This window comes from Semicossyphus pulcher, unplaced genomic scaffold (genome assembly GCF_022749685.1).
Source record: "Semicossyphus pulcher isolate SPU_LCO1_2020_fin unplaced genomic scaffold, fSemPul1.0.p SCAF_12, whole genome shotgun sequence".
Lineage (NCBI taxonomy): Eukaryota > Metazoa > Chordata > Actinopteri > Labriformes > Labridae > Semicossyphus > Semicossyphus pulcher.
The window spans coordinates 27,339,808-27,367,117 of NW_027211626.1; the positions used below are offsets into that span (position 1 = coordinate 27,339,808).

General features: G+C 41.8%; 1 protein-coding gene across 1 annotated transcript in view; it reads left to right on the forward strand.

Moving 5' to 3' along the window:
- The first annotated feature begins 246 nt into the window (after window positions 1-246).
- LOC138589060 (regulator of microtubule dynamics protein 2) overlaps window positions 247-27,310 on the forward strand; it is a 40,950-nt gene continuing 13,886 nt past the window's right edge. The window contains exons 1-5 of the mRNA XM_069659342.1: window positions 247-410; window positions 2,220-2,674; window positions 16,268-16,445; window positions 16,908-17,010; window positions 18,662-18,722. Coding sequence (XP_069515443.1) covers window positions 2,229-2,674; window positions 16,268-16,445; window positions 16,908-17,010; window positions 18,662-18,722 — 788 coding nt within the window. The 5' untranslated portion in view covers window positions 247-410; window positions 2,220-2,228. The remainder of the gene's footprint in view (window positions 411-2,219; window positions 2,675-16,267; window positions 16,446-16,907; window positions 17,011-18,661; window positions 18,723-27,310) is intronic.

Here is a 27,310-nt window from a genome sequence, read left to right on the forward strand (position 1 = left end):
ATGAAATCATAAATAACAACAGACATTTGAACCCCAACCCTGCCACAGTTAATGTCATTTTGTATGAAACACTAATGAATGTGAACCGCAACATCACTCACAGCAACAATCTCAGGTGGTATTTCTTGTTTGACATGGGGGGAGGGGAGTTGATTCACACAGATATCAGCGGAGGCAGCAGGGATCACATGAGTTAACAGGGTGGAGGGTTCTGAGAGGACTTAGGTCAAAGATTTTGATATGAAACTGACTTTAGGAGAAGATTTATTTAAGTTAATCGAATTGCGAGGTTTAGGCAGGTGAAGCCCGGAACCTTTGATCTCGGTGCCTGAGCCTGTACGGACTGTTTTGACTGTTACACGAGCGAACTGTCAGGGCGACAGAAGTGCCTCAGCCTCCTTCCCTGTGCAGTAAGGTCTCTCATTATGTCACTTTAGTTATCATTTATGCAGCGTGTGTTTATTTTACTTGTTGTGCTGATTGAGTTAACAGTTTTTACATTTTAATGCCGTTTAACAGTTTGATTTATGTGTTGGCAAACCGACGTCCCGACTTTAAGCTAGTAGCTGGACTTTGTTATTGTCGGCTAATCAACATGATAACCTTGATAATGAACATATGAAGTAAATAGGGATGAAGAATCTTTGAGACATTGAATGTGTCAGTGTGTTTAGGCCTTGTGTTACTCTCTGACTCTTACTAACGTGACTAACATGCTCGCTGAGTGATTAGCGTTACTGTGTTGATCCAATTATCTAGCTCGGCTAGTTTACCAGACATTCTTAACATTAGCTCCCAGTAAACCGCCTGCTGCAGATAAGCGACAGTCTCTACTAGGTATTTATATTTGTCTGTCTCCACTAAAGCGTTTACTGGAGCAACAGGGACTCAAACCCCGAAGCAGGAATGAGCTAAATGCTAAAGGGTATGGACACTGGACAAATAACTTACAGGGAAACCGTTTTAAAGGTCTTATTCACCTCTTGTCTTGACCCTTACCTCGAGCTATTAATATGTTTTAGTAAATATGACAGGAGGCACATTTTCACAGGCAGAAGGATATCCCATCATGCATAAGGGGATCATGTTTCCTATTAATATGAGCCCAATCTTGCCACTGAGGTAGAGCCTACTCTGTAAGGCTCTTTGCTTCACTCAGACATTGAGACATCCATAACAGATTACCTGTGTTAAAGGTGGAAGGCAACTATCTGTCTGACATCTGTTTCTGCCAGCTGCCATGCTGCCAGGTTTCCAGCTCATTGGGATCTAAAGTAATTTAATTCCTCAATTTTGGGTTCAGTGCCTTGTCCAAGGACACTTTGACAGGCATTTCTCCTGAGCCACAGCCAACCCAATCCTTTTAAAAGTGTACAATTTACTCGGAAAAACCAAACGTTTTTAACTACAGCTTCATGTACAGTACGCCATAATTCTTTTATATCACATTTTTAGAAGGTGCATATCTTCACCTATTGTGTCTGACTGCATGCTGAATTGCTTCAGATATTATCTGAACAGTCAACAGCTCTTCTTGTTTGGTCATTACTCAAATGACCACCTGAAATGTTCGCTTGCGGCCATTATTTGTTTTTAAAGCATTTATCTTCAGATAATGATATTCCACCATATCATAGTGCATTTCTACTTTCTGGTATTTTTCACTATTGTTTACTGATACTCATGTCTGCTCATGTCTGCTAACTGTGAGTTAACTCTCATAATTGAGTTGGTGTTAATGGATGGTTAAAAATTAATTACTCCAGTCTAATTCCTACCAAGCTTACAACATGTTTACAACTAAACTCACAACTGATTATCAGTTGATATAACTGTTGATACAGCGAAAAAAGGAGTCTGTTTCCACTGAAATTAACAAAACATTAAACTGAACATTTGTTTTAATTCATTTTTGTCCATCAGTTATCACTCAAAAGTGCCAAATATTAGCACGGTCTGGTTTTTTACCTGGAAATGTCCTGCATTTTATTGTTTTATTTATTTATGAGTTTTATATTAATGGTTCAGAATAAATGCAGATGTTTGGATCTGGGTGACTGAGATGGGGTTATTTTAAATATCACATTAGTTTTGGATAATTGCAAATATGCAAATGCTTGTTAGTTGTAGCCCTACGTTTTTCATATAACAATAATGTTATGTCACCTGCATGTTTGTAAAAGCAGCTGGTTAAAACTTGTGATGTCTGTTCTCTGCAGGTCGGCAGGATGGCTCAGGCAGACAGCAAGGTGCTGGTTCTGGGAGCGCTGGCTGGAATGGCTGGCCTCAGTCTGGCTGCGGTGTGTTACAGGGGTTTCAGAACAAGAAGAAGAAGCTCCTGGCCAGGCTTCTACCTCAACAGCAATAATGAACAAGGGGCTGGCCTCATGCTGGTGGATGGTCCTGGTCTGCCTAGGGGTCAAGTTGAGGTGCTGGAGCGCCTCGAGGCCCTGATCCAGTGCGTGTCTGAGCTGAAGGAGGAGATGAAGTCGTTGAAGAACGCTCTACCAACGCTGCAGGACCAAGTCAGGGAGGAGCTGAGGGGGCGCGAGGAGGCACGTCGAGCCAGTCCCCTCCACAGGAGCACACCGACACGGAGGAAAAGGGCTGCAGGCACCGTCACTGGGGCCAGAGCGGGGGGGCGGAGCTCAGAGGAAGCAGAGAGCGAGGGAGGGTGAGTACTTTAACAGGCTGAACCAATTTAACTTGCCACCACATCATTTTCAAACAAATACAACCATTCAGTGAGGCCTTGTGACATGGCCGTGGCAGAGTCACCATGGAGAGTCAACTCAATGCTTAATTGTAATATGTGTTGTGCACCTTAGTGGAAGCTTCTGCATTCGATATGTTTCTCCATTCATTTATTCAGCTTTATGTTAGCTCCCCAGTTTCATGAAAGTTTTCAAATTATCACTCGCTGACACACTGAATGCTAACAACAGTTAAACTGGACTCCCACAGTGTGCCTAGTTTACTGATAATCCACTTCTTAATCTCACAGAGCAGACTTGGACCTTTGATCACAGCCAGTATTTTGGATTGTTGCTCCCTCTATTATTATTCATACACCTCAGCAGCTTGTGCTCAAAGTATCCTCATTAAACATAAACTAATCAAGTGTTACAGACATGAGGATATACTCTCACTCAAACGTGCATCCTTTGTTCTGTTAGAAAAGTCATGATGCCTGTCAATTAGGGTCCCAATGCCCATACCCATGTGTACAACAAAAATGATAGTGTTTTTTGAATATTTAGCAGACCATAGGGTTTTTTTAAACAATTTTAAATCAGATATTGTTTAGAATAAGCTTAAAATCGTCAATATCAATATTTCTTCCAGTAAGTTTTCCATCCATCACCCCCGCACAGTATAGTTTAACAGTGGCCTGCAGATGTACCTTTGGAAACAGCACGGTCACTACTGGATCAGAGATTACAGAGAAACAACAGAAAAAGGAAAATCCTCCTGTTGCTACTGTGTTAATCTCTATTTACAGATTCTACATAGAAATGTAGAATCTGCAGGCAGGGACGTGGATTTCCGGGAAGGCAAGTGTTGTGTTTGAACTACGCTTGTAGTCCGAGTAATATTGACCAATCACGTATCAGCAGGCTGCGGGGAATGCAAGAAAAACAGTCCGTGTGTAATGACATCCCGGCTCCATCAGCGTCATCTGACGACGATTTAGCTTCTTATTAATCTCTATAAACAGACATCTGCATGCTAACAGCTGACAATCTGCTCTAGATCTAAAATTTAACTTCAGATGAATTCCCTTGACGCTGTGTCACGAAAGCCGTTAAGCGTTCAGATTTCCTGACTTCCTTGAATGCATCATCGATCCAACCTCCGTTCAACAAACGAGCATTTTAAAAGTTTTCTTCTCCTCTTGAGGACAGACCTGACAAAGCTTGAATTTTTACTTCTTACAAATCTGCATCTGATGTTGAAATGTCAGCAAAGGTAAGACCCGTTAAGAACAAGTAAATCACAAGAGAACGGTTTCTCTTTCTGTAACAGTGCAGCACGCGGAAAAGGAAGTCTTGACGGGAAGTCGTTTATCGCTTACCGCCCAGCACGTGTCCCCAGAGGCTATATCGTCTCGGAATATAGCCAATGGGATCTGAGATTGCCACTGTGTTAACATTTTTTCTTACTACTGAGCCCTGATGGTCTAACAGACACAAAATGTTCAAGTTACGGGCCTGATTCAGAAAAAGATGATATTCCTACGAAGCTGTTTTCATTGGTAGTGAAATTGAATAGTCCATTGATATTACTGTACATGCAGCGATAACTACTGTGATTAACACCAACCTTATCATTTGTTGGTTTGTTTACAACGCACAGAGGTGACTGTAAACCGTTCTGTGTGTTTCACAAACTGCAGAAAAACCCAACTGAGACTCATTCTGTATGTGCTGTATATACAGTATGTCCAAAGAACGTTCCTAAAACCTGAATAATATCATCGTATCCCACATATCTTAATCAGAAAATCCCTACACATATTAGGCTTCTTCATGATATCCAAACAGAATGCTCTGCTTTATTACTGCCCCTGTGTGTGGTCTGTAAACTGTAACTGACATGATCAGTTTGGGAGGATGGGAGTAATATGGTCTTGTAGTCTTGCAGCTGAGTTTTAATCAAGCTGAAGAAAGTAGAAGGCCTTCTGGCTGAGCCCTGAATACAAGGAATGACAATAATGAAGTCATTTCAAATCAAATCATGGATGACCTTTTAGAGGCCTTCTCTCCATAGAACATACAGTATTTTACCTTTGAATTATTCCACAGTTGGAAAAAAAACATGCATGTCAGAGATTACGACCAAATGTCGGGCAGAATGTGTAACGTTGGAGGTTCATTAGATTGTTTCTCAAGTCACAGATCGGGTTTGTGACAAGATAATGTGGATTAAATGCAGGCTATCAGTGCTTAGTTCTGTTCAAATGGAATATTAGATATGGAAATTCGTTAAACATATATTTATTATGGATAGTTATATATTTGAACTTGAACATTTAGGGTCAGCCCATCACATATTATATTGATATACATACATAAGTGTGCTACTGTTACAGTAACCACTGCTTTTTGCAGCCTGTAATATTGTAGAGATGGAGTCATCAGTACAGAGTTTGTCCAGCAGACTCCACTGTTTACAGCACTTCAGCTGAGCTGACACAGCACGGCAGAGAGGACGTTTTTTGAACAGCTGTGAACATCTGTCTCTGCTTTGGAGCTCAATACATTTATATTTATATTCAACCTTTTGTGCTTTCATGGGGCTAAATTATTGGTCTAAAAAATTCCTGCAGATAAACAGACGATAGATCAACTGCAGAGTGAGAGCTCAACAGGTGGCAGCTGCGAATTGATGCCAGCTAAATTTCCACATTGTCTTAGCTGCTGCTCAGCATGTGGATCAGACATCTCAGGCCCTCCCACTGTACCACTTAGACTCGCTCGCTCCTTTTCTGTGCTAAATTATACTGATGACAGTATGAACATTAGCCCAAGGCGCTGCAGAGAACAGCAGACTAATCAAGCAGCACATGCCCAGTCACCCACCTCCAACCTCAGCCAAATGCCTTGAACATGTGCCAGCCTTAGAGAACATAAACAGCAGATGTGTTTCTTTTCAATAGACTATCATTCTGAATCTCATCTCATAAAAACAAACATCAACCATTAAATGATGATGATTAAGCCAAGACTTTTCAGCAGCCAGGCAGGAACAGTGATGTTTTCTTAGGAAGTGACTGGACATATTTCAAACACACGATTAAGAAACTGTTTTAAAGAAGGCAGAGATGTTGTTGTACATGCACATCTTTCCAGGGACACTTTGTCCGTCACTCTAGTTCTCAGCCTGGCGTGACCTGCGATCTTTTCTTTAGGAAGTGAAGTTTGTGAAGTGCCAAGAAGACAAGCTTCTGTCAAATCCTAACCACACAGTTTTAGGTGTGCAGGAAGATCAGAGCTGCACGTCTCCGCCCCGCTTCTGTTACTGTTCTCACAATGATTAATCAGCTGCCTCCGAGCCATTTTTTACAACTACAACAACATAAAGTAGGCCAATTGAACGCCCAGTGCACCCTGGGTAATTAATGTTAACTGTCTGTGTTCTCTAAGAATCACATTCCATGCAGAGGTTGGGTCCTGCTTTTTTTTCACGTGTTGTTTATGTTTATACGACCTCAGATGTTATATAATGTTTAACATACTTTACATAACTTATTTATGGGAGAGTGTTCGAGCCAGGCTTGAGAAAAAAAATCACAGGAAGAATTTTACTTTCATTTCGTATTTGAGAATAAAGCCAAACTTTAATTTAGGTGTAATATATCTATTTAAAATCTATCAAGCATCACCTAGCCATAAGAGCAGCATAAGCTTTGAAACGGCAAAATCCAAATAATACAGACAAATGCAACTGACACACACCCCCACTGAGTGAATCCAAGTGGCCAATTTTAGATTCACCAATGAACCTAACGAGCATGTGTTTGGACTGTAGGAGGAAACCCATGCATGCACAGGGAGAACATGCAAACTCTACACCTCCTACGCCCAAACTAGGGATGGGCATTTCAAGCAAGAATACTATTCCATATTCACTGGGAACTATTTGAACATTTTCTCTGGCTCTGAATCTCACAGCACCACTTTTGTTTTACCAGCACCTGGCTCTTTTGTTATTTAATGGCGGTTTTCAGATGCGCCACAGCCACCGTCTGGCAGTAGTCCCACATTACAACCAGGCGCTGGTAAAAACAATGGAACAAATATATTTTTTAGATGCGACTATAGTCACGTTAACTTTTTTAACATTCACGATTTTTTGTATAAATTAATGACTTGAATTAATATTCAAAAATCATGACCCATCTCAAGTCCAAACCAGAACCTTCTAGCTGTGAGGCGTGCAGCCCGCGTAGCTACCAGTTCTGATCATTTTCCAACATTTTCCTTGATGAGGAATGAGCAGTGTATATTCAAGATCTTCCCCCTTATTCCGTTCTAACTCTAGGGACCAATATCTGTCGAATATTGTTAGAGGGCAGGCCATACAGATTTTAATTCTTCATCCATGTTTGTACACAATAAAGAGGAAACAGCCCAATAAGAGATTTATATGTCAATCCAACCAGTGTGAAAGTCTACAGGTACACAGAGGTGCATAAAGAGCACCTTGGCGTATGAGCCACAGCCAGTGTTAAATGTAAAGCACAATGGTTTACAGTATCCAGCTTCTTTAGGCGCTGATCAAGCGCAATAACAAAGGGCAGATCGCCTCAATCCAATTTATGTAAAGAAATCTGAAATCAATAGCGTCCTTCTTCGGAGGGAGAAAGTATATTTAAAATAATGTTAACCAGTTCAACCTCGGACCACCGTGTGCTGTATGTGCTGCACACTGTGTGTGTAGTAAATGATGGAGTTGGAGCACGCTCTGCTGGACAAACTACATGGTGACACTGCAAGACAATTAGTTTTCTTCATCACATGTTCTGTAAAAGGTTTTCATGTGGGTGCATATTTAAAAACATACGCACCAATATCGACATATCTTTGATATTAGCCAGCAGCTATATCGTGCATGCTCTAAAATCTCCCCCTACTTGTGTTTCCTTTCCCTCCTCATTGACTGGAGGAGCAGATGGGAATGTAGGACTGCCCTCTAGCAGGTATAGTTCACTGGTTTTGAGTGGCAGTCGTCGGCTGCATCAAATGCTCTTAATTACAGCCCGGGTTATTATGCTTTAAAAGAAATCACATCACGCACACACCTCCCATAATTAAAGAGCCTTTCCTGCCGCTCTGTTATTTGTATGAGCAGAGGGTGTGGGGGTTAGTGGAAATGGTGCAGTGAAGAAACTTCAGCCCCTCAGGGAATATGTAGCGTTCCCCCAGAGGAGCCGGTTACACCCCTAATCCTCACATCCATTTAAAGAGCTCTTCGTGTCTGCTCGGCTGGCTCAGAACTGTTTGGAGAACAACATCTCCACACACGATTCTCGTAAGAGCCGCGACTCTCAGGGTTGGGTAATAGTTGTTGCAGGTTTGCTGAAATCTAAAGCCTTAAGAATGCAATCAAGATTAGCAAGATTAGCTAGTTATTGCTTGGCACAGAATGGAAGTTTGCAAACATCTCTGTTCAATATTTTGCTGACAGATGTTGCTTTTTCATTACGTAATTTCTTGTAATAAATGAGAGAAAACACATCTTCAGGTGTGTAGTTTACTGGACTTCTGTAAATACCAGCTTTAGTGGGACGGCAGATTTCCAACAGGGTTCATTGTATAGGTAATAGGATCTGAAACACATCCTCCAGCAAGTGCTTCTGCAGAACATGATAGATTCAAGTAAGCAAAGGCTCAGGTGTATACCCCTCTGCTGCAAGCTGAATGGTCTAACATGCATGTTAAAATGTTATTTTCTAGGCTCATAATTGCAGTTTATTATTAAAAGCTTTAAAAAGAAATAATCATTATAAATCACTACTGTATGTCCTGTATGTTTGCAGAGATACTCCAAGTGTGACCAGTGTTGGCACTGTGTTTGATCAGACAGTCTGAGCCTGTGTAACGATGCACATTACGTCTGCAGAAATGTTCGCAGGTAACACGACAATTAGTGTGACATTATGTCAGAGTCACAGAGCAAGGCGAACAGGAACATGTAGACCCAGCCACTGAAAGGTTGAAAGTTTCAGCTGTTTATTCCTCTTGCTTGTCATGTGTCACAGCGGCTTCCTCAGAGCTACCTCTCTGCAGGTAAGGAGACCAATCAATCACCCCGTTTGTGTGCCAAGCTGTCAGAGGCCTCATTTCAAAGTGTCTTGTAGGAACTTGTAATTCCCTGAACAGTTCCCGCTGAGTTTATTCACATCACGTCGCTGTCGCTTAAGGACATTACCACTTCTTTTTTCCTTTTCCAAAAAAATAGCATTTATGATATTGGATAGTTGTTGATTTAAGCAGATTCAAGCGGGAGTTTTGTTTAGTGGCGGGCATGTCTGATCAACACACACAGAAATGTTTAGAAAAGGGAAAAGGGAGCTCATTGTCTGCGTAGTGATTAAAAGCTTTAGTATAACTTGCCTGTGACGTCATGGGACGTGTAGCTCTGCAGGCAGCCGTCCATATCCAAGACATTCACATCTATATCCTCACATTCAATGAAAGACAAACAAACAGGTTGGTTGAATGGTGTACAGTGCATACAGTCTGCACAGCGCAGACATGATCCAATGTCTGATGTGTCTCCTGTCACCCTGTCAAGTCTGCTTCTGACCACCCACGCTGGCTTTTCTACTGGGATCAATAAAATGTTTACTATAGATGATATTATAGATTATTGACCTTGATACGATTAATTGGCTGTAATCATTTATTTCATATTGAAATAAATGACTTCCTCTGTGGGAAATGGGTCACACTTCAGATAGTTATAATTCAACTAGAGGACCGACAGATAGGGTTTTTGAGATCCGTGCTGATTTTAGAGAGGAAACCTTCATTTTTTTACCAATATGGTGACCAATATACTGTTGTAATGTTTAAGCTAGAAAGGAAATAGAATTGAAAATATACTTTTTAGGTAGATTTTGCACCAGTCTGAATATGCAAACTACTCCGAAGGCTGCGTCTTTGTATATTTTGCAGTTTGAAGCTCAGAAATCATAGTTATACAGTCAACGCCCGAGGCTAATTAGACATTATCTGGCTAATTAGATATTTAACCATCGTGTTTCCAACAGAGTGAAATTCAATTTGTGGTAGCTGACAGTTCATTAATTATGCTCAGAAAGCTAAGAGAGCTTGTGTAATGGAGCTTGTAACTTGCCGGGTTTGTGAAAAGAAAAGTTTTCTCATCACTCTGCTGACTTCTTTGTGGGAAAAAGTGAAACAACTCTGACTCCCATGCACTAGTGCTGTCAAAATTAACCAAAAATGACATTTTATTGTTCCTTCTAAAAGAACTCAAACTTATGTGCAAAGATATATATATTTTTTTTAAACATAAACACGTCTTTTAAAAAAATCAACATATCTATACCTGTCTGTTATGCTGGAGGTGAGAATCTCTCTATCTCCGGCCGGGCTGGGATCTGAATTCTCCGCCATCACTACCACGCGCCACATAGCTGTTGTAGTAGCTCATTTCAGCTAGACTAAAATTAATTATTAACGTATAAAGTGATGTTGTGATGCATTCAAAGATGCTCCGTAACCAAGAGAGTGCGCCTGAGGACGTACGAGAACACGCGAGACAGTGCTGATTTTCATCATATCAAATATTACTTTAAATAACCAAATATCTCCATGCCGGCAAGCAAACAATCAAGGTATGCTGAGTGCAGACGCCCATACCTGCTAACTAGGGCTAACATAAACACTAGAATTTCGGTCACCGAAAAAGTTGGAGTATCAACTCCTGTTGGACAGCCAGTTAGTACAATAAACCAGCACAGCAAGCCAAACTATTAGTCTGATATTTACTGGAAACTTTCACCACAAACGTGGCCGCAAGTTTAAATTTCCAATCTTGGAAGATTTCCGTATCTGTAGTCATCCATCTAGTTGTATCAAGCAACACTTGCAGAGAGCGGAAAAGCAGACCTCTCTGGCAGACCAACCGCTGCTGGCTGATGGAAAACGCGTCACTAACTGGGCGCTGCTTGTGATTTTTTTCTGTCTGTAATACTGCAAATGCAAAGGCTTTCATCAGTGGGCCATAAGCTCAATCACCATTGTGTTACCTCATTCGGCGATAGATAATGACTTAACAGACATTAATATTAAATGAAAATCTTAACATTATTACTTTAATTTCTATTATGAACACTGAATTATCTGAGGTGACACCTAGCAGACCGCTAGCAGCACCCACCTGTCAGTCAGAGCCACCTCTCCCCTAACTATGCATAAGTATATTTTAAACAGTTCAGTCACATAAAAATGAACCACCATATAGTTGTCATTAATTTAAAAAAAAAGTTGACCAAGACTATTTTCTGTACCAGGCTGTAAACATTATTTCTGCTGTAAAGTTGGTCATCTTAACATCAGGATTGACTGGCTTTTGGATACGGCCCCAGGTGGCCGTTTAAGGGACTGCGTGTTTTGGCACCTCTGTGTCGGCTTCATTGTTCCGTCTGGAGGCTGCTGCTTTGTTCACATTTCTTTCTTGCCTATTTGCCTTTTGGCAAAATTAGCAGCCAACATCATTTGTGTACAAAACCCAAGTCTCCAAACTTGTTTCTTCTTGCTGCTATTTTAGGAGTTACAACATCGTCACGGAAACTATTTATGCTTGAACATTCAAGATGAATTGTTGCATTCATTATTGACTCATAGTTTGCTGATGTGTTAGTGACAAATGACTGACAGGTTATTTCCCTGCCTGTATTATCAAGGATAACAAAGGACAGCATAGTTAGTAACTCAGTGATGTTGTCAGCAGCTGATCAGTGAGAGAGTGCGAGTCGGTCCCTGCCCATCCGCTGGGAGGAGGGGGGGTTCTCTGCAGTCAGTCAGCCATTGTTGCAGAGCAGGCTTTCATTGGTCCTGTCACCACGGTGACACACACTGAATAAGCTGGGCTGCATGGTCCACGGCCTGCTGATGTTGGGATGGTAACTGGTTTGTTTTGAGCGTGTAACCTCAGAGACTGCCTTCACTAAGCTCTACTGAGAGATCCCTCCATGGCCCCGTGGGGTCTGCGTACTGAATGGCTGATCTCCTCCTGTGAGCACACAGCCTGTTGTAAATAAAGCTTTCAACCCTTTAGCTTTACATATACAGAGAGTGTTACAAGGTCAGACACAGCATGGTCACTGAATACTGAGGTGCAAACCAAATGTAGCAGCTGGAAGTGTTGTATACAAGATACTGATTCAGCTGCTGATGTGTTATTATGAGGATGTGTGTCCATAGTAGAGTGACTGATATGACACTTTTGACCAATACAAAGTGATTTTTAAGGGGAAAATGCACCAAGTATCAATGTTGCAGCAGATCTATTTTGCGATGGAAATTAGATACTCAAAATGCTGTATGTATTTAATCATATTATACATTGTCAACCAATTCTTGTGGTCAGCTGTGATGCTCTGCTACATGTGCTGCAGGTCGTGCTGAGAGTAGGTGAAATGACTTTTCTGCATTCTACTCAAGCATTGAAAGTAAAAGTGGTCAAGATTTCGAGAATGATGGACTTAATTTGTAAGTGTAAACCATATGAAACAATGGAGTCACTTCATATCTTAACGTCATGTCGATTCTACTCACTTCGTCGCTACTCGCTTCCATCTGACGCCTGGACTTGTCATAAAAGTGAAACGGCAGCTTTGAAATCCCTGATGATGTTGCATTACAGCCACCCTCAGTTTTTATGCCTCCGCGCTGGCGACAGCCGTGGCCGGAGGCATTATGTTTTCAGGCTTGTCCATCCGTCCCATTCTCGTGAACGCGATATCTCACTAACACCTTGAGGGAATTTCTTAAAATTTGGCACAATTGTCCACTTGGACCCAAGGATGAACTGATGCATTTTGGTGGTCAAAGGTCACGGTCACTGTGACCTCACAAAACACATTTGTGGCCATAACGAATTCCTACGCTATTTATGACAACATTTCACACACATTTCTAACAGGTTTAAAATGATGAAGTGAGGAAATTTAATACCCAAAAGATGCATAATGCTTCATATTGTCACTCCCATCCTATTCTTTACTTGGACCCCATGGTACTTGTATGAATCCACCCTTTTCACTTCCTCTCACTGGATGACACCAGAACAGGGAGTCTCCTGTTCCTCTGCTCATCCACAACAAGCTCTTTGATCTGCTAATATTGAACTTAAGGTGATGATGATTGCATCATGTGTCAAAGCTCTTTATCAGTATATCCTGCAGTTAACCGTGATATTCATTATCAATTAAACTAAGAGCTGCTACCATTAATCAGTGAGTGGTCAAATTCCAAATGTTTTGTCAATCAATTTTATCCCTGTGAGTCTTATTTAAAGAAAAAATAAGATCTAATTCTCCGTTTCCAGCTTCTTAATAGTGAATATTTTCTTTATTTTCTGTAATGGCGTGATCATTTGAAATGTTTATGATGCAAAAATAATTTGCAGGAAGTCTGTTTTAAAAGGTTTTATTTCCATGTGGACTGAAAGTCGTTGGGTTTTGGAGTGTTTGTGAGAAGACTAAACTAAACTGATGGACCCTCATGGGACTCTGTGACGTTTAAAGAGGAGCTGACAGCTTAATCAACAATGAAGAAAAAAGTGATGATATGATCAGCACTAAATTAGGTATGTGATGTCCAGTGATATAAAACAGAGAAGAGCAAGTGTGTTATTTATCAGGTAATGATTAATTGATTATCAGAACTGTCTGATTGTCTGCTGAACACTTTCGTCCTCTTTCACTTAATCTGCACTTTGAGTAACTCAGGAAGTCACAGATCATCACTGTCTCTGTTTTATGGGCTTCTATTGGTGTTTGTAATTTCCTTTTTGTCTTTACATGTGCATCATGGACAAAAGAAAACTCTATAAATGTTTTATTTTCTGTCAGCCCTCACAAACTGAACTCGCCTGCAGCAAACACAATCACGTCATGTGTGAGTGGTGGGAGGGCCTGCTGGTATATTATAGTCGGTGTTGAAACGCTGATGACAATATTTAGATGTGTTCTTTCACAGCTGTGCACTGCTTGTAACTTCACAAGGATAATAATGGCTCCCGCACACAATCATATGTACACTATATAAACACACACAGTAAAACAAATTGATCCTTAGCTTCTTTTTTCTTTCAACTCAAGTGATTGATGAGCCGTGGGATGGCGTGACAGGAATGCGCTGATCGCTCAGTCCTCCAGCCCCACTGAGTAAATAACTGCAGGGACTGCTCATTGAATAAAAGGACAGAAGGATGAATGAATGACACAAGTCCAGTAATGTGACGGTCTTGTTACAGTTAAAAAGCCAGGCCTCTGTGTTGCAAAGCAGTGCTCTGTAATGTCTGCAGACCACAACAGTCAGAGTGAACACAAAAGCACACCCATTCAGGTTTTTGGAAGCTGCCGTGTATTGGCCAATCAAAGCCTGCAGATTGGAGGGTTTACTCTGGGGTTAGTGCAGGGGGGGGATTGCAGGAAGGCTTTGCACACTATCTCAAAATGATGGTATAAAAACAAATGGAGCTTAAAATAAAGATACAGCAAAGTCTAGTTCTGTCACGATTAGTGATTCTCCATTTCCTACAAAGCTTCTAGATTTAAACACAGAACAGAGTTCTCACTTTATGTCATTGAGTATTTCAACTAGTGACTCATGCTTCCATCAAAGTGCAATTAGTGTTAAAAATGACACTTTCCGTTTGTTTTGTGCAAAGCAGAGTATGCTATTTTTGAAAGAGGATAACCCAATCCTCCTTTTACAAATGATAAGCAATAAAATGCACCCTTGCTTAAACGGTCAGTCTGGTGTGGCCAGTGTCTTATGGTGGTTAATTTGTGTGCCACTGTTTTAAAGCCGTCTGCACGGTGGTGCCTCACAGCAAGAAGGGTCCAGGTCGAATCCCGGTTCGGACGTAGGGGGCCTTTCTATATGGAGTTTGAATGTTCTCCCTGTGCATGTGTGGGTTCCCCTCGGGTACTTCGGCTTCCTCCCACAGTCCAAACACACACATTGTTGACTTTAAAATTGGCATTTACATTTTTTAGAGCCAGATATGACTGTCCCTAGCTGACAGGGTTTGGTACACATTGCTATGTCTCTATTCTGGTTAACAGGTTGCCGTGGTTGGCTTGGACTTGACCTGGACATAGCCGTGCACTAGAAAATACCCTGCTTTATTGTCTTTTTGACTGTAAATGGGAGAAAAACTTTCAAAATGAACATCATGCTTCATTGAAAAACTCTTGAAACTTGGATTGAGACCATGAACTCTTTAGGAAAGTGTTCACTGAGGGAACAAATCAGGTGAGAATCTGGCTTGTTTTTTGCAACCAATGGAGTTGCCCTCTGCTGGCTATTTAAAAGATTGCATGTTTGAGGCCCTTTTGCATTAACCTCAACCGTTAACCATTAACCGTCTGCCTTTTGCTGCTGGGCAGGTAGCCCGCAGTAGTGATCTAAAACAGAAAAGTTGTGGGCCATAAAGAGTAATGGGGATCGCTCCATAGAGCTGAGAACAAATGTCAACCTTTGTAAAAATATATTGAAAAGCAGATTTGTTTGAATGAAAATCGGATACATTTGATGGTAACAGACACGGTAACATTGTATTCTGCAAAGTAGGACAGCCTTCTTTACCCCAGTACAGCAGTACAGCCTCATTTGTGTTGTTGACATTGTCAGCCTTGGCACGTTATTCTTGACAGTTCCTTTGTTGACTGAAGAAAATCTGCAGCTAAAAAATGCCCTCATATATCTCCTGTAATCACAGCACTCAGGGCTGAAGGTGTGTGTTTTGGGGTGGAGTCAGGAAGCAGCCTCCGGCACTAGGCACCTGTTGGGTCCCAAGTGTTTCTGTCTGTGGCCCGCTCTGACACATCCCTCCAGAACCATGGCTCGCAGCCCAAAATATTCCCTTAACCACCAATGACGCACATGTGGCAGCTGCCAACACTTAATAGAGGCTTTTCATATTTTCACTCTTGTTTGTGTCTTTCATTTTTTTACCTTTACCATTAATACGGCAGTTTTTTACTAGAGCTAGCTCAGGGTGTTTGTACATACTTACAGGAGTTGAAAGGCTCCATAAAACATCTAATGCGAGTGTTGCGTGCCTCGCCCTGAAAACAAGTCTCCCTCTGTTGGTGCAAAAGCCTTCAGGTATCCGTGTTAAGGCGTCAAGACTTTCTAACAGCTAGACTTTATAAACAATTAAGTGACCCACTTATGTAAACAGATCCTGAGTGTAAACAGGCAGGCAGATTGATCCTTTAAAACCAGCACCTGAGGAGAGTGGTGGTAAAAATGCTCGTTAAGACTTCAGCTTTTGATTAATCTGAGGTGTTTTCATTCCTCCTCACAGGTAGAGGATGGTTTAAGATGAGTTACTAGGACACCAGCTGTTGACTTGCACCTCAGGGAATCTGGCAACAGTTTACTGATGTTGCTGATGGCAGGATGGAGACAATCAGTAAAGTTTTATTGCACACGCTGACAGAAAACTGAAGCTCTATTCACCAGCAGATTGCTCTTTGTGTTTGTTGTGTTTGCAGGTATATAACCGCACTGACGGACTCTGACGAAGAAGAGCTGAGCGATGCACAACAGAGTGAGGAGGAACAACCTGCAGACCAGCTCACTGTCCTGCTCGAGAGGATCGACTGTTTGCACAAAGGCACTGACTCTGAAAAAAGAGAAAGTCTCAGCCTCCTTTGTGAGCACAGAGAGGAGGTGTGTGAACCTGGTTATTAACTACCTGTGTACATTCAGCTGATAGATGTCAGTAATCCTGAAGGCACCCTACATCCTCATGTGGGGACTTAACATGTTGGGTTTTCTACATCTTTTACTTCATTCTACTTAACTTTGACATGTTGTCTACATTCGTAAACACTTTTTGTGCAATCTACTGGCAGAAAAGGCACGACTCAATCAGTTTCAAAACAAGATGGCAGCCACCTCTGCCTTTCTGCTGCTGATCCCAAGACAACATTGGACAAGATATTATTCTTTATTTGAATGTTCTACATTTCCAGGATGCAGTGAAGAGCAGAAAGATTGCTGTAGGAGACAACTCAAATACATCACAAGGCTTTTAGATATGTTGCATCATTCGCCCCACTAATCCCATGTAGCTGGTAGAAACTGAAACTGAAACCAAATGTCCAGTAACACTTTTGTGTTCCTCTGCAGTTTGGACAGAACTCCGCATTTCTTTGGCGGCTAACCCGAGCTCACTGTGACGTTCATGACATCAGCTCCACTCTGGAGGAGAGGAAGAATCATGCAGAAACTGGTAATCTACTTAACCTTATGTTATACCTCATTGGTTAGGCATCACACTCTGAATGTGAGGTGCTGCTGTCCTAACCACAGCTGTTGTACTGGTTTAATGTCAGTGTCTCGTCTGGGAACCCAAATCCTCTTTATTCCTTAAGTTTGAGTTCTTGGCCCTTAATGAATCGTCTGAAACTATGCAACACATAGACTGCCTGTGGGATCAGTCTGCAATGGACCTGTTAACTGCAAGCATAAGCTTTGAGTGTTGTGTAGTCATCATTACATTATAATACATATCCACACTACAATATAATAAGATGAAGCCCGCTGATTATTGGTTCTCAATTGCAGACATTTCTAGTCAGGTTAAAGTGCAGAAGTTTAGGACAAAATCTTAAGATGTGACCGACACCTCGACCAGAACTCATTCTGAGACTAACTCACAAATGGAAATGTGTGCAAATACCATCTCAGTGCTGCTGTGTCATTTGCACATATTTCATTTAGGTAACATGCATACAGCTGGCACAAAACAGACTCTCTATATGCAAATTAGCCTTGCAAAATAAGTTGTTAGCAAACAGCAGTGCAAAAAGTCCCTTACAGTTAAAGTAAAATTAGATTAAAAAAAGAAAAGGCCCCTCCCTCCCAGCTCGTCTTCTAACATCTATTCCCTGTAATATCATTAGCGCACTATCTTTTGTGAACGGGACGGAGAGTGGTTGCAATTGATGCACAATTCATGGTGGAAACAGCTGCAGTACATTCTAGGTAAATGGGGGCCTCTGTTCTCAAACTGGCTTTGCTAAATCTGCACTTTTTTTCTGCCCTCTTTCCCCCCGGCGGCCACCAGGTTCACCTTCCCCACCTGTTCTTTGTAGGTGTATGTCAATATGTACAAGTGCCAGCAGCATTTATCTGGCATGGCCAAACATTGAAATCAAACAGTCTGACGCAAATTCTGACGGCAGAATTTTTTTAGAGGCATTCAAACAGTCTGGCATGCATCAGGCTTCATAGATTGTTGTTATCACAGAGTCAATACAGGGTTTCTGTTCAACTGTGAATAAAGAAGGTTGTACACCGAGCAGGAGTTAACTGCATCATGACAAAGAGGGCTCCTTGAGCAGGCACAAGCACCGTCTCATGTCACACTCTTAGACTTTGTGCACTGTAATGTTTTTTCCCCCGAACAGAGGCTGTTTTGTGACTCCACTGAAGTGGACTGACCTGTTTCTCTGTATTCCTTCCTCATCAATGTGCTTCTGATCAGAGCTGGCCAGGTGCTCTGTGCAAAGACACCTGTGTGTTTGACAGTGTCAGAGACAGCGATATTTCAAGCAGCAGGGCATCATATTTAACATTCATTTAGTTATTAATAGAGCGCATGGAATGAGACACTCTGCACTGAGTGATGAAGGATTTAATTCTGAGCCCTCTTGTTAGATTGCATGTCATACCACTTCTGTTTTTATTACTTTAATCCAGTGCCCACTGATTCATGTATATCCTGTTGTGTTTTCTCAGTCAACACCCCCCCTGACTCTTATAATCCACTCTCTCTTCTTCTGTCCTGTAACAAGAATGTCCACAGTGAAGTGTATGTGTTGAATTAGTGTTTTAATGGAGCATCATTATCTGTTCTCTCTCTCTATCTCTCCTTGCAGGCAAGAAGATTGGCGAGGAGGCGGTGAGCCTGAACCCCACATGTGCTGAAAGTCATCAGTGGTAGGTTTGACTTGTTTACTTCTTTCCACGGGTCATCGTTTAAAAACAACTTCTGTAAAGTCTTCACATGCAAACAAGTCTATGGCTGTGTTTGCATGCTCATTACTATCCTCATTTTGACCTTATCGTAAAAATGATGTTTACATGTGACATGAGAAGCCTGGTAATTCATATTCCTGTATACATGATAATTACCAGATCCTGCTCTCTGATCATAAGAGGGCTTATCCAGATTTCTTAGACCAGGATATGATGTTTACATGCAAAACAAATAAAAAACAGACTAGAATATGAGCAGGTAAGTGTTTGACCCTAAAGAGTCTATCAGTAAAAGCCAAACGTTGTTTCAGGCCGTAGTTAATCCAATCTAATCTAGTTAATCTCTCAGAACGGTTAAAACGGGGAGAAAAACAGCGCTGCAGCATGTTTTAAATAGGAGACGTGGCAGCAGCTTCGACCCTGAAACAATTTAATGCGAAGGTGTGATGTCACCACTAAACCCCACCCACTCACTGCCAAAAAGAAAAACTACCTGTGCATGAGCAGGTGAAAGTTTTTGTGAATAAAGGATGGAGAAACACTGAACATGAAGTTGTTTTAATCAATGTTAATCAAAGTTTTTACTCAGCGTGACTTGCAGCCTTACTGTATGACACATTTTATAAACTAAAGTTGATATAATGAATCCTCCAGTTTCTGTCACAATACTCTTCAAACTAGCATATTTATCAAATTAGACCTTGTGAAAATATTGATACTGATGTATATAAACTTAACATCAACATATTGCCACATCACCCATGTCTATCTCTAAGTTTGATGGCATATGACTTGCTTTCATTGAGCCCCATCTTGTGAGTCACTTGGTTAAATCCTGATCCGGTTCAACTTCCTCAGTTGAAAGCATGAACACGGGTACTTTCCAAACATAAGAGGTGTTAAGGGGGGCCTTGTGTTTGAGTGACGTGTTGGCCAGGAGCAGCTGTTCCTCTCTGTGTGAATGGATGTGCGACTCAGGCATGTCTTTGGGGAAACTTTGCAAATGTAACTTGAATGCATCCAGAGGAACACTTGAGTGAGCTTTTGAAAGTGGATCATCTTCTGTCCAGTGACAGGGTGGATTGGTGGTTTCCAGCAGAGCATTGCTGCGTGCAGACGTGCATGTTTGTGAGATAATAGCAGCTCACCCTCCAAACATCTCCTTCCTGCAGACCCCCCCCTCAGCCACGTGATAGCATCACATCCAGTTTGAGGAATGTAAACACGGCCTGGGTTAACTCCGCTCTGATAGACAGACGGTGACACTGGAATAACTCTTGTGATAAATGGTCCTCCGTTATTAAAGTTGCTCATCCTGTATGTTGTTGGTTGCATAATGAAATGTGCATATTTGCAGCTGTAAATATAAAGTGCTGAGGGCTGTCCTGGTGATACATGTGGCGCTGATGTATGTGCATTCATGTAGTTAGCCAACCGATGTAGTATTTTTCAGGAGCATTTCTGAGACCTGATTTTACACGGGAAGAATCTCTCTGGAATCTCTTTGGACTGTGCAACAATTTTTTGCACCAATATGGCTTCCTTTATTTTAGAACATTAAACATTGTTATACATTGTCAACCCTTCTACATGTGATGTAGACAATGATGAGAGTATTAAAAACTATGGGGATGGAGTGCACCATTTCTGGAGCCTATCCCAGCTGTCATTGGGCGAGAGGTGGGGTTACACCTGGAATGATCACCAGTCAATCACAGGGCTGACACATAGAGACAGACAACCTTTCACGCTCACACTCACATTAATATGGGCAATTTCAGAGTCACCAATGAACCTAACGAGCATGTCTTTGGACTGTGGGAGGAAGCAAACCAGGGCTGTAGTCATTTTTAGTTTATTGTACTTTAGATAACTTATTTATTATTGTGTAGTATTTGTGTGTTGTTATATTATGGCATATATTTTTAGCTGTACTTTCAAATCTGTAGTTCTATGTTGTTTGTTTTTTTATGATACGGACTGCTTTACTTTGTATTATATTGTTTATGTAAAGGCCCAACTAGGGACAAGAGTTGAAAATAAGCGAAAGCTATAAACTCTCTGTGCAACACATCAGTTTCGTGCTATGTTCTGGAAGTATGTTAAATTGCATCGTTCCAATTCAAACAAAATAAATTCAAATTCAAGTCGGAGAACCCTGAGAGAACCAATGCATGCACGGGGAGAACATGCAAACTCCACACAGTAAGGCCCACTACGACTCGAACCAGGGACCTTCTAGCTCTGAGATGCCAGCACTAACCACTGCACCACCGTACAGCCCTTATTTCTAAATCCCAAACATTGTTTTCGGCATTATATGTTCTGCAAAAAAGAATATTAGAAAACATGTATGCTGATTTCTATATATCATACTGGGAACATATTGACAGAGAATATTTATCAGTCAGGCTCTAGATGTATGTCCATGTAATAGCATGTCTTTAATGTACCGTTTACAAGTTCGCTGTGGTTCTGCCGTCCTACTTGTTGCACAGAAATTACAAAAAAAAATACCTTGAAAGACATTCTGCGTGGACACTTTAAAAGTGGACACTTTAAAAAACCTTATTCTTCGTCTTAATGGTCTTTAGCATTACAAAAAGCAAAGGGGAATTTTGCCGCCTTAGGTCATTCTCAGACAAAGGGGAGGACCTCCTATCTGCTTGTGTACCTCCCCAGTTGCTCTGTGACTCAGGGAAAAATCCCCTTGCTTTTAATTAGTTGTGCAGAGTGGGCCTGATGGCATGAATCCCGTTTGTATTTGTGCAGGCCCCAAGTGGTGCATTCCTCATCTGAAACACTGCTCATGTCAAAACTTGACTGCTGATCATACATGGAATCCATGGCTGGGGCAAAGACATGAAGATTGCACCAGATGCAGCTCTGAGGTTAGCCTGCTACTGCTGGGCTCTAAAAAGAACTGCAAAGTCTGCAGCTGCAATAAAATGACACAAAGCCCCTTTCATTTAGCGTTGTTTAACTTGTAAGATATCAGTCTCATAAATGTAACACTTTGCTTGTATACATGAAACTCAAAGTTTCCCCAGTGCACGGATGTGTAGCATTAATTACATTTGCTGTGTAATGGAGATCTTGTGGTCACCGGCATCAGAAGTTTTCTCATGGAAAACAGACCTGAGCTGCCTGCGCTGGCCAGCAGCCCTGCTTGCCCTGTTCGTTAAGGAGTAATTAGCATTAGCTCATGCACATACCGCAGCACTCCAGATGTCAAGTGAAATAGAGGGTCGTGTTTGTTTAGTTAATTAAGTGCAACAGCTTTAGAAAAGCTTAATGCTTAATCCTATATCCACTAATGGAATTTGTAAGATTCTTAAAGCAAGCGAATCGCTGTCTAAACCCAGCGGACAGGGTGAAGTAGGTAAAGCCGCACTTTGAGCAGGGAGGAGGCACGGACTGGGGACTGTGCCAGGCCGTGTTGCAAGGAAGTTTATGTCTGAGGTAATTGTTTACTTAGTGCACGGATGGCGTGAGAAAACTTGTCACCTGCTTTCCTGAATGCCGCCAAGCTCGTCACAGTTTGACAGATGTTGTTTGGAGGCGCTGCCAGTCACCTCCTGCTCTGTCACTGAAACTACTTATAATGGACGGCTTTGCAAACCTTCCATTTAGTATTGAAAGTATTGAATGCCAAATATGGTTGGATGATTTTTAACTGACATTTTTGTGATAACTTTCCTAAATCTGTGCATGCTCCTAGAAATAAAATGCAGGCTCAACTGAAATGTGCGTGCACTTTGATGACAGCTCAGCAAGTAATGAACATGAATTAAAATGAAAATACACTACCTGGCCAAGAAAAAAAGTCACCACCTGGATATAACTAAGCAAATTGGAAAATTACTGCAGTGATTAATATGTTTCAGCTGGTGCAGTGAGAAGCTTCTGGTTTCTTAAACAACCATGTCGGGAAGACATGTCCTGTGATCAGGAAATAGATGTTACTCTGTTTCACAAGGGGGAAATTGTCGGCCTCCACCAAGCAAAGAAAACAACTATTTAGATGCTGAAACTACTAAAACTGGGTTAAGAACTGTCCAGCGCATTATTAAAACCTGGAAGGATAGAGGCGAACCATCTTCAAGAAAGAAATGTGGTCGGAAAAAAAGGATCATTATCGGCGATCACTTAAACGTTTGATGAAATCAAATCATTAAAAATCAACAGTAGAACTCACGTCTGCGTTTAATAGTGAAAGTAAGAGCATTTCCACACGCAAAATGTGAAGAGAACTCAAGGGATCGGGACTAAACAGCTGTGTAGCCTTAAGAAAACCACTCATCAGTGAGGCTAGTTGCAAGAAAGGACTACAGTTTGCTATGGAGCATAAAGATTGGACTCTGGAGTGATGGAAAAAGGTCATGTGGGCTGATGAGTCCAGGTTGACCCTGTTCCAGAGTGGTGGGCGCATGAGGGTAAGAAGAGAGGCAGATGAAGTGATGCGCTTTACGCAGCAGCCCGACTCTCCCATCATCAATACCAGATCTTGGCGAAAAATGAATGCAAGTCTGGATGGGAGTAAATGTTGTGAAATTGCATAAGCTTATCAAAACGATGCCACAGCTAATGCGTGCCGTACTCAAAGCTAAAGGCGGTCCAACAAAATATTAGAGTGTGTGGCTGAGGCAGTGTATATAGTTTAAGGGCATCTACGACACATGAACATTAGTAGTGGAACTGCAGTATTCTGCTACTGTAAGCCACCAAGCAGGTTTCAATCTTTCAGTCTTCTCAACTTAGCAGCTTGATGAGTGAATGAAAGATGAAGCCACACAGTTCTTATCATTCATGCATGAAGGGAGGTGTTGTTGGATGCCATGTCATTAACACAATTATTGTTGTAATGTATGTCAGTGTACTTGACCTCAATGTTTGCACTCTGTTGTTAAAATGACCAGCTCAAGGCCGACTGACTCGGTCTACGTCTTCGTGGTACAGGACCACAAAGCTGGCTGGTGCTGGTACTTTATTTTGACGCTTCCATAAGTGTTTGAAGTTTGATGACACAAACTTCAAACCAGTGTTACATCACTGTTACACATCTCAAAGTGTTTCTGACCTACACATTCTTGCAGGTTTGGAGCAAGTTAGTCCCCCAAATGAGTTTAATGGATTTCATGTGTAGTTTATCTGTAGAAATAGGTTAAATATTTTTTTTGCGGTAAACCACAGAAACCTAATTGAGTTTCGCTCCGACATGTTTGATTGACAGCTCAGCAGGTAGGGTGAGGTTGACTGCTTTGGAAACCTGCTCTTTTGTATCTGTAGCTTGCAGAACAAGTCACAGATGTCCCTGTGAAAGGTGCAGCTATTTGAATTAAGACCAACATGTCTTAAACAGTCAAATGAAGCTTGTCATCCTTTCAGTGGCTCCTCCTACATATCTTGGGACATTAACCGTGTGAATTTTGTACTCCTCAATACCCGAGAATTAATTGTGTGTTGGTGAAGTAAGAAATGGACCATTTGGTGTGTGGAGGAGGAGGAGGAGGATGAGGAGCAGGTTCAGCCTGGTCCTCAAGTCCTCTGAAACCTGAGAAAAGATAGTATCAATAAGAGCCCAACAGATAAGAAACTTATTAGACAAATACTGATTTACAATGGAAAAACAAAAATCACAGAAACTGATTTATGGCTGATACAGATGACTATCTGGGATGACTATCGACCGTTTAAATGAGGATTTTGATATAATGGAACTCAGTAGGCACTTTTCTCAAACAAATATCTGGATGTAACACCATTATGCATTGTCCTATGATGTATCCCACTCTAGTGTGGACCTCCATCCATACTCAGCTGACGCTCTGCTACATGTGCTGCAGACAATGCTCAGGGTATTGTATTCTGTAGAGTCAAAGCGCACTCTGCTGGCAGAACAACGTGATGACACTTTACCAGAAAACACTGGCCAACTGATATGTCGCCTCTAATACCATTTGTCTATTGAAAGAATACTTTGAAAGAATAATATCCCTAATATAATCCCCTTTTCCTAGAAGCTAATCTTGTTATTTCATATTTCAAAAAACTCAACTCTTGTTTTAATTCTTTAAATCTGTTTTTACAAGTGTTCATTTTTCTGACAAGTTTATTTTTAATAACTTATTTGATGCTGTAAAAATGATGATTGACAGCTCTGTTGACAAATTCGGCTCCTGCAGCCGATCAGTTACAGGTGAGCAGAGCGGAGGACGATCTGCGAATGGAAACGTAACTAAAACAATCACGACAGTCATTGAAGTTTCCATACCTGTGAACGTTAACCTCAGACCAACACAAGAAGCTGTTCTGCTGGGATCTGCGGGATCCTTGCTGTTTTTTTCCCAGTAATTTAAGTGAGCGTTTTAGTTAGCAGAAGTGGCTACAGTGGCTCCACCCACCGATCTCTAAGGCGCAACTCTGGCTCCAAATTACGTCACCATTGCAAAATGGCAGCACCTATCATGGGGGCTATTTTGGCATCACTTCTGTACAATGGGAGCAGATGGAGACGCGTCATCCATCTATGTATACAGTCATTCTGGTACACAGGCGATGACGTCTCTCTCTTTCTGTGTCTCTCTGCAGAGCACATGTAAGGACGCTATTCCTGACAAGTACACAAGGGTTAAAGAGTGAAGGAAGATTGTGTATTAATTAATCAAGAGCGAATGCATTGTTTGCAAAAAGTGAGAGTTTTTGAAATAGTTTAAAATAAAAAAGTTTATGTGTAGGAAACAGTGGCGTTTTGTAGAAAGGTTGCAAACAAGTGAAAGCGAACACTAGAAAACGGAGCCTAAGTATCTCGTAGTTCTTCAAGGCTAACAACAAAGTAATATAACAGTACTGGAGACATCGCCGACAGCTGCAGGCGTTTTTCACACTATGTACCTAGCTTAGGTTGAAAAGTGGCAAATGTCCAAAATGTGGAAAAAACAACAACTTCTTCTCTAATATTGATTTTGTACATCAGCTGTAAAAGTTAATATTAGCCACAAGCTAAAAAGTGTGAAGCTCATTCTGTGGGTTTGTTTTACTCTTCACAGCACCAAGTCAATGCCCACAGTGAAAGATGTCAGACTGTTATGATAGAAGCCGGGATTACACTAAATAACCAAAAGCTTCTACCCTATTAGAAACTGTTGATGTGCAGCTGCAGACATTGTGAGGCTCACACAGTCAGAAGCATGCAGCATCCCCTCCGAGCCTGAACACTGTGCCCTGTTTAAAGACCTGAAGTGATGAATGAAGGTGATCTCTGTGTAACAGTCATCACTTCACAAGAGATTACGCATACTTTCCCACTCTGTCATGCACCAGATCTCTGTTCTTTTCCCAGGAGAGTGGATGAGGGCTCTTTTGAAGTTGGATGTGTATTTGGGGCAGCAGCGCTGAGATGGATCCTGATCAGCTTCTCCACAACTGTCTGTCACCCTTGAACTTTTTTATATGTGTGCTTGTCAGATTACACACCTCCACATCTCTCCTCCCAGGTTTCATTCTTTAAAAGCAGTCCCGTATGGTCGTCTGTACCATAGAGCTCTCTGGTAAAAGGGAGCTGATGTGTGGAGCACATGTGTGATGAGTGAACACACTGTATGCATGCACAGGGTTACAAGGGCTGCTTTCGTGACAGTGAGTGTGAAGCCTATTTGTATAATCTCAGCAGGCTGACGGCTGCGAGATGTGATTGCATTCTTGTATCGCCGGCTTTGTTTATAGGTGCGTTTCCAATGATCCCACCGTGTGAATTCACCCCCGTGTAAATCCCTCACTATAGGGCCTCTCTGATGGTACAAAGGCCCGCGGATTAAGCAGGGAGCCTGTGGCAGTGCCAGTCAGGGGAGGGGGGAGGATGGGGTCACTTTGACCTTTACAATGACAACTTTAATTTCAAACACGTGCCTCTGTTTCCCGCTGTCATCATTGGTGTCACCGTGGCAACATTGTGCTCCGTTCCCAGTAGCCGAGGAAACCCTCCGTCCTCTGGTTCATCACTGTGGGAACACTTGCCACAAATCACACCTCCCATGCAGAGAAACAATATCAGCTCGTTCTGTTGTCCTTGAATTCCCTGAGTTCCTCCTCCTGTTCCTGTACAAGTTTTAGCCTGGACTCTCTCTCTCTTGAATGAGCTCTCTATGTTTGGATTTGAAGGCTGAAATCTATCTGCTGTTTCCGCCAAGCGGCTGACACTTAGGCCCTTTTGTTTTTGCCCAGTAGAGTGGGGGATTTCACTGAGCCGCGATATCAAACGTGGACTAACCTTGTGCAATTAGGTGTTCCGTCCTCCACTCATCTTCCCCCTGTCATGTTTTGCCGACGCCCACCCTTCCTCCCCGTCTTGATATTTCCTCTTTCTTGCCTTGGACGGCGGAGGAGAGATAATATTTCAACTGAGAGAAGAAAGGAAAGGATAAACAAGAGCGTGTTGGCCCCTGAGGCATGACACACCTCCCATCACCTTCACATCCTGGCTTCTTATACGCTTGCTCCCCTTACCTGTCTCCACCTCTTCACTGAAGGCCTGCTGCTGTTTCACACAA